Here is a 7,844-nt window from a genome sequence, read left to right on the forward strand (position 1 = left end):
CTACAATTTATCTTTTTAATTATATCGTTTAATTTTGTTACACGATCGTTTAGATTTTGCTACAATTTATCTTTTCAATTCTATCGTTTAATTTTGTTACACGATCGTTTTTGGGGACCCAAATCTAAATGATTTTTTTTAAAATTTGGTACACGATTTTTTTAATTCTTTAAGTACACGATCGTTTAGATTTCTTTACACGATCGTTTACATTTGGCTACTCCAATCCAAATGATATTTTTAAAGATTTTTTATACACGATCTGTTTTTTTTTTTTTACACGATCATTTATTTTTTTAAACGATCGTTTACATTTGTCTACTCCAATCTAAATGATTTTTTTTCAAGATTCTTTATACACAATCTTTTATTTTTTTTACACAATCGTTTACATTTGGCTACTCCAATCTAAATGATTTTTTTTTCAAGATTCTTTTTACATGATCTTTTAGATTTTGCTACACAGTCATTTAAATTTGGTTACCCAAATGTAAACGCATAAAGAAAAAAGAAAAGAAGAAAGACGATGGAAAGAAATCACAGCGAAAAAAGAAGAGGAAAAGAAGAAAAACGATGGAAAGATTAAACGACATAAATAAAGAATTGAAAAATAAGAAAGATGATGGAAAAAATCGCAGAAAAGAAAAAGAGAAAAGAAGAAAAATGAAATCGCAAGGGAAGACGGGGAAGACGAAATAACAGGAGGAAGACAAATCGTGAGGAAGAAAAGAAAGATGGAAGGGTAAACTTGGAATATTTAAAAAATGACTAACCTTATAGACTTTGTTATACGGGCTGTAAATAGTTTAGAGTTTTGTTACATTTATGTAAGTTTCCCTAATTAATTCTCTACTTAATTAATTGCTAAATTAAATATTATATATTTAATTTAATCCAAATTTGAATTATATTCAAATATAAATTTTTCTCATAACCTATAGTTTTAATATGTATCATATACGCATTAAATTTTAACCTATAGTTTTAATATGAATCAAATTCGCATTAAATTAATATTTGAACTCATTCAAATATTTTATTCTCTAATAAATTAATTTTGAATAATATCCAAAATTAAATTATATAATAAAGTTTAATTAAGATATAAATTTTATATTAAAATGTATCATCATACATTATATTAATTTCCAAAGTAAATTTTAACATTCCAAATTACAACTAATACAATTAAATCTCATTACCCTTTACAAGTTAAGAAGAGAACCTAATGGACCTACAGATCATAAGCTATAACGACATGAGATTAATGGGCTAAACTCATTAACCACATTAACTAATATTCGTTAACTGTGTATACACTCCACAAAAAATTCATAGCTGAACTCTTCTCACTATAGATATATTTTTGTGTCCACAGATATAGACCAATACCAGTAAATTAGTCCTTCACAAGTGTTCATAACACCACCTAGGTCAAATTACCGTTTTACCCCTAGGTTACTTCTAGTTCATAAATAGCAGTGCTCCTCTAATGAACAACCTGTTTATAGTCCAACTACTAAACAGAAACCTCTCTCATGCCATAAAGAGGGTATGGCCTTTTGTTCGAGTCTTAGAGACACCATTTAAGGGAACATTCATCTACTTACCCTAAAGTCGAGAATGAGTGAATTCCATCTTGTGTGATTATCTTTCCAGCTCCCCGCTCGATCTTGTCCCCAAAATGATAAGCATTTTGAGTCGACAATCTGGCCACTCTCACACATAGAAATAAAAGGACCATCCCTTGGGAACAAAAGTTCATAATACATTCAGGATTAAGACTAAGTTACCTAGATCATCATAATGAAATAGAAACCTAACTAGCTAACAAAGCTACATCTAGTGGTTACTATTTCGCGGTCTGGTCTTATGCAAACTCATTGCATAGGATACCATCACTTGCATGTCACCTACACGAACGCATTGGATTATTGCGTTTGTATCAAATACAAAGTGAGTCGTATCCATAGTGTTACTAGGATAAGGTACCTAACCTTATCCCTATACTATAGACCCTTTAAGTTGATGATCTTGAACAATGATCCCTGTATGTCTCTACATATTGTTCAAAACTCATCAAACAGCTTAGGATGTTAGTTTATTGGATTTGGGTTATTAAGACAAAACTAATAATATAAACAATAACACTTATTGAAATTATAATAATAACATTTTATTAATAACGATCAATATAATGGATTAAATTTAATATCTACAAGTTTTAGGACATAAAACACAACAATAATAAGCAAGTGAAGTAGCTAAAATTGCTTGCTTCTAGCCCTTTCGTTCTAATTCACGAATGAATTAGGAAAGCCAAAAAAGAATTGGATTCTAGGATATTGTGTTACATCTTATACTGTATAAGAGACTCGTCATTACATAACTTCAATGTCGATTCATTTTATTTATAAAAAATGCTAAATTATAAAAAATGCCCCTCAACTTTGTGGTTTGTGTAAACAATACCCTTAAACTTAAGTTTCAAAAATGCCCTTGAACTTACGAAAATTGTTCAAAGATACCCTTACAGTTAGTTTTAGAGGAAAACGTTAAAGTTTTGTTTTAAAAGATATTCATGAACTATTGAAAAGTTTTATAAATACCCTTAAACTTATATAAAAAAAAAAAAAAAATACACTCATTAATCCAACTTTTAACCAAATGTTTTAGCACTCAAAATAAAATAAAAAAATTTAAGTTAAAATCATAGTTTAAATTTACATCAAAGATGATATTTCTATCGATATTTTCACATTTTCACAAGTTTAATATTGTAAGAAGATGTTAAATTAATATTTCCAATACATCGTAGAAAAATCAACAAATCACAAAAAATAAACATCAGAATGACACTAATATAAATATAACAAAATAATAAGTATGTTTACTTATTTGAAAATAACAGTATTTATTTATTGACATAAATTTACTTTTTGAGTTTTTTGTTTTCATAATTTTCCAGAAATATCCCTCACTTGAAATTTCTATAAAATTAAGACTTTGATAAATCCATCAACATCAATATTTTAAATCTAGGTTAAAATATAAAATTGCACAAAATCTCACGAAATTCCAAATTAAAAAATTCTCCTTAAAATATACCAAAACAATAAATAATCGAATAAAAAAATCTTACACTAATAGATCTATCAAAATATCATCTTATGTTAATAGTCAAATAACTATTGAGATTGGTTGTGTTCATGATCTATTATTATGTGTTAATAGTCAAATAAATTTAAAAGTATGGTTTTAACTTAGAATTTTGGTTGGTGAGAAAATTGGTGTAAAATTTGGATCAATGAGAGTATGTCTGAACTTTGTTTAAGCTTAAGGATATTTGTGAAACTTTTCAATAGTATAGGGGTGTTTTTGAAACAAATCTTTAGCGGTTTCCATATCCAAAACTAACCGTAATGGTATTTTGAACCATTTTTTAAAGTTTAAAGATTTTGAAACATTTGGAAGTTTAAAGATATTTTCACTCAAACTTTAAAGTTGATGGGCATTTTGTAACTTTACCTTCAAATAAATAATGAAAGTTGATTTGTATGTATGTAGGCATACACACGCTTACACAAACATAATATAAGAAAAACAAAAAAGTAAAAACAAGATGCCCACAATATGAGAATATTTGGAAACTCATGTTTCAAAAGTACACCAAAATCTTAGCTCTTAGGATGCTTCTCGATTGAGCATCTTAAAATGTCCAAACATGCCCAGATGCTTCCGTGCTGTATACTTCTGTGAAAGAAATTAGGGATCAGCATTGATGTGTTAAGTTTTTTAACAAAATATCCCACATTGGTTATTAAAAATGCATGCTTCTTAAAAGAGACCTTTGTAAATAAAGAAGGTGAGCTCTTTTTATAGGGTTCGAGCTACCCACCTTTCTACAAAATAACCAATGAGAGGGTAACTTCAAGCCTACAAAATATTAAAAATGCATTTGTCTCACATTGGTTATCTTGTAGAAAGGTGGGTAGATCCAAGCCTATAAAAAGAACTCACCTTCTTTATTTACAAAGGTCTCTTTTAGAAGCAAGTTTTAGTGTGCTAACTCTAATTAAATTTATTTTGTATTCTCTAGTTGGAGAGTGGGTAAAAGATGCGAGGGATTATTCTTTTGATTGTATAAAATTTTCACACATAATAAATGTCTTTCTTTTTTCTTCAAGCTAGGAGTCGTGTTTTCATCTTTTATTTTTAAAATTTTTAATTTGTTTGTTATTTTGCTAGAATGATGAGGTTTTGTCCCAACAAAATGTTCAACTTACATGAATATTTGACTCCCATGAAGAAAATTGTGCCTAAAGAAAAGAACTTACAGCTGTTTAAAGTAATAAAAGAATGATAGAAAAAGATCGCATTTTCAATTTAATCGAGGTGAACTTGTACTATTTCATTTGTCAATATATTTTGCGCCTTCCTAAAATATTTAAATAAATCTATTAAGGAATAATTTAACATTTGAAAAATATAGAAACTAAATAGAAAGCATTATAAAAATTTTAAATACATTGGACAAAATAATGCAAGTTGGAAAAGTTTATCTTCCTTTCACATACATGGGATAGGGAGAATGTCAGACTTATCGATCAAAAAGTTTGTGGTTCGAATTTTTCATCTTTTTTGTACTAAAAAGTAACAAAAGATATTGAAAGAAAGCAAATTACAACTAAGAATAATAGATATGGAATTAAAAAGTCATTGTCATTGTAACCAAATTAATTTGAATGGGTGTGGTCGAACCAAATAAATTTTTGAAATGTCACCCCAGTTAATTTTATGGAAATATGAATGAAAATATAAATATTTGATTGATGAATGTTTTCTAAGAGAGACCAAATAATATTTAAATCAATAAACAAACATTTTTAAACGAATGGCCAAAATATTTATTATTTATGTTATATTCTCGTAAGTGAACATTTTATTACCTGTTTATTTATGTGTAACATGTCAAAATATCGACTAAATCTTCAAACTCAATTCAAGTGATAAAAGTAAAAGAAAGAAAAAAATTATATTATAACTTTTTTTTCTTTATATATATGATAACAAAAATGACTCGTAGTTGCAAATGTAGCAATTATATTCAAAATAATTAAGTATATAGCAACATTTTAAAAAAATTGTAAATATAGCAAAATCTGTCAAAATCTATTAATGATAGGAGTCTATCACCGATAGATTATGTAATAAATGTTGGTCTATCACTGATAAACCATAAGAGTCTATCAACGATAGAAGCCTATCACTGATAGATTTTGCTATATTTACATTTTTTTTTTAAAATATTGCTATATACCTAATAATTATTCTAAAAATTGCTACCTATTATAATTATCCTTTGTCAAATGCGTATTTCAAAGTTTTAAAAATACATACTCCTTCATGGGCAAAGCGTAGTTGAATTAAGTAGTTAACACGGTATTTTGTAATAATCATAAAGAAATAATATGAAAACAAAAACTTCTCACTGTTTTTTCATCTACCGAGTAATATGATTAACAAAAGCCTCCAACTCTTTCCGAGAATCTCCACCATCTTCTATCGACCGTCGCACAGCTTCCCCTACCCTCATTGCATTCATTCTTATCTCTGCCCCTTCCTCCGACACTATCAATCTTTTCACCGCCTCCTCCACGGTCAATGCCGACACCACCTCCTCCCCTTGATCCCAGTCCTTCACCACCACCCCTACTCTCAATATCGCGGTCACAAGCACCGTGTTCCTTGGCTGGTCCGAGTGCATAGGCCATGCTGCCATTGGCACTCCCATTGTCATGCTCTCCATGCACGAATTCCATCCGCAATGCGTCATAAACCCTCCAGTCGCCCAGTGGCTCAGTATCTCCAACTGTGGTGCCCATTCTCTTATTACCAACCCTCGATCACCAATTAAGTCATTGTAACCTTCTGGCAGTTTGGGCTTTTTGTCATTGTCGTCGTGAAAGATATCGCCTTTATCGGCATCTCGAATGACCCAAATGAACTTTTGGTGGCTTCTTGCTAACCCAATTGCTATTTCTTTAATTTGTTTGTCTTCCACTGTTGTTGTCGTCCCAAACGAGATATACATCACTGATCTTGGCTCTTGTTGATCTAGCCATGACATGCAGCTATGCTTAGACGACGACCTCTCCCCATTCTAAAATAACCAAATACAACTGTTAAAATGTTAACGTAATCAGAGTTGTTACAACCATTTAACTGATTTAACATCATACTAAAGCAAAATAATGATTTGTGGTCAACTATTATAATTAATGTCATTTCCCGTCTTGTTTATTATACTAAATTTCCGACCCCACTTGTAAGGAAGAGTGAAACTATTGATTTAATATAATTAACCGATCACCTAAGCCTATTAGGTTGACTATATATTGGTGATATGTAGATATAGGGAGAGAAATAATCTTCAAATACCATGTGTGTGTGTGTGTGTATATATATATATATATATGTAGTATACCTTCAACTTTTTGACAGGGTTGAAAGGACCCAATGCCCAGTGATTAAACTCATTTTCAATTCTTTCAATCAACTTCAAAGACGAGCCTTCAATCACTCTACAAGTGTTATATATTTTTCCACATGTCTTTTTGGGTAGCTGATCAAACTGCGACTTAATGAAATCCAAAAACTCCGTTGGAAAACAGTTTTCACATGAACGAACACTATTTGATTCCTTTAAAATAACATGCTCTTTGTAGAATTTCGTACTTTCACAGTTGTCGTCACCACCTCCAATCCCTTTACGCTCCAAGCAATGGAGAGTGGCAGCAAAAGCTGAAACACTATGAAAATTGTATGATTCGACATTGACAATGGTGTCTACGACTTGAACCACAGACGACATTAGGGAATCGTGGATGACTATGAGTCGTTTTGCTTTTGAAGAAAGTGAAGAAAGAAAGGCAGCGAGAGGGCGACGAAGGTGGACTGCCGCAGCAGTCATTAAGGGGATGAGATGAGAGGGGAATTTGTGGGTTGTATTGGGGTTTGGAGAAGGAGAAGGGAATATTGGTATGTCAAAGTCATGAAATTGGATCAGATGGTTGCTAATTTCTGCACCAACGCGATGCTGCGCTTGGCGGTTGTGCGTAGCGGTGCCAACGAAGTGGACAGGGATGTTGAAGGCAGAGAGTAGGCGAGAGAGGTGGAGGAGCTGATTTAGATGACCCTGCGCCGGTAAAGGAACCATGACAACCATAACAGGAAGATGGTGAGTATTTTTTCCGGCATTCTCCGAGATTACATAGTTTTGGTTACTCATTAAAAAAGAAAAAAGGGAAAGATTACTTTCGATATTTTAGAAGGATTAAGTTCGATGATTGCTTGAATCCATCCAAATTACTTTGTGTGTATTTCGATCCAGCATATTATTATATATTGAGAGAAAAAGGATTTCTATTGATCTTTTTTTTGTTTGGCCCACATTATTGTCTATCATGTTTCACATGTCCATGATATTTATGCATGAATAGGATTGACCTTATCCATATATATGTATATATTTTCCTTGATTAAATTGGAGGTACTCTTCTTCATTGAGCGCAGGAATACTTTATCCTTTTTAGGGATATTTTCAAAATATGTAGAAAAGCGATAAAATATTTACATTGTATAGAACAATTCTAAAAGCAGAAAAAATCTACAAGCCCACCATACCAAAAATGTCCCGTCAATAACGTGCGTAATATATTTGGTAACACGTATAATATATTTAGTACACGATCGTTTAAATTTGACTATTGTTTGATACACGATCGTTTAGATTTGGATATTTATTTTTTTCAATTCTATCGTTTAATTTGGTTACAGGATAG

The 7,844-nt window shown here is 30.9% G+C and overlaps 1 protein-coding gene across 1 annotated transcript; it reads right to left on the reverse strand.

The window, feature by feature from the left end:
- Positions 1-5,376: 5,376 nt before the first annotated feature.
- Positions 5,377-7,451, reverse strand: LOC103495879 (zeatin O-glucosyltransferase-like). The gene is made up of 2 exons (XM_008457558.3): positions 6,488-7,451; positions 5,377-6,163 (listed from the first exon to the last, which is right to left on the reverse strand). The coding sequence occupies exons 1-2, from the start codon at positions 7,289-7,291 to the stop codon at positions 5,504-5,506; spliced, it is 1,464 nt and encodes a 487-aa protein (XP_008455780.1). The 5' UTR covers positions 7,292-7,451; the 3' UTR covers positions 5,377-5,503.
- Between the last annotated feature and the right edge of the window lie 393 nt (positions 7,452-7,844).

Source organism: Cucumis melo, chromosome 8, assembly GCF_025177605.1.
Source record: "Cucumis melo cultivar AY chromosome 8, USDA_Cmelo_AY_1.0, whole genome shotgun sequence".
Classification (NCBI taxonomy): Eukaryota; Viridiplantae; Streptophyta; class Magnoliopsida; order Cucurbitales; family Cucurbitaceae; genus Cucumis; species Cucumis melo.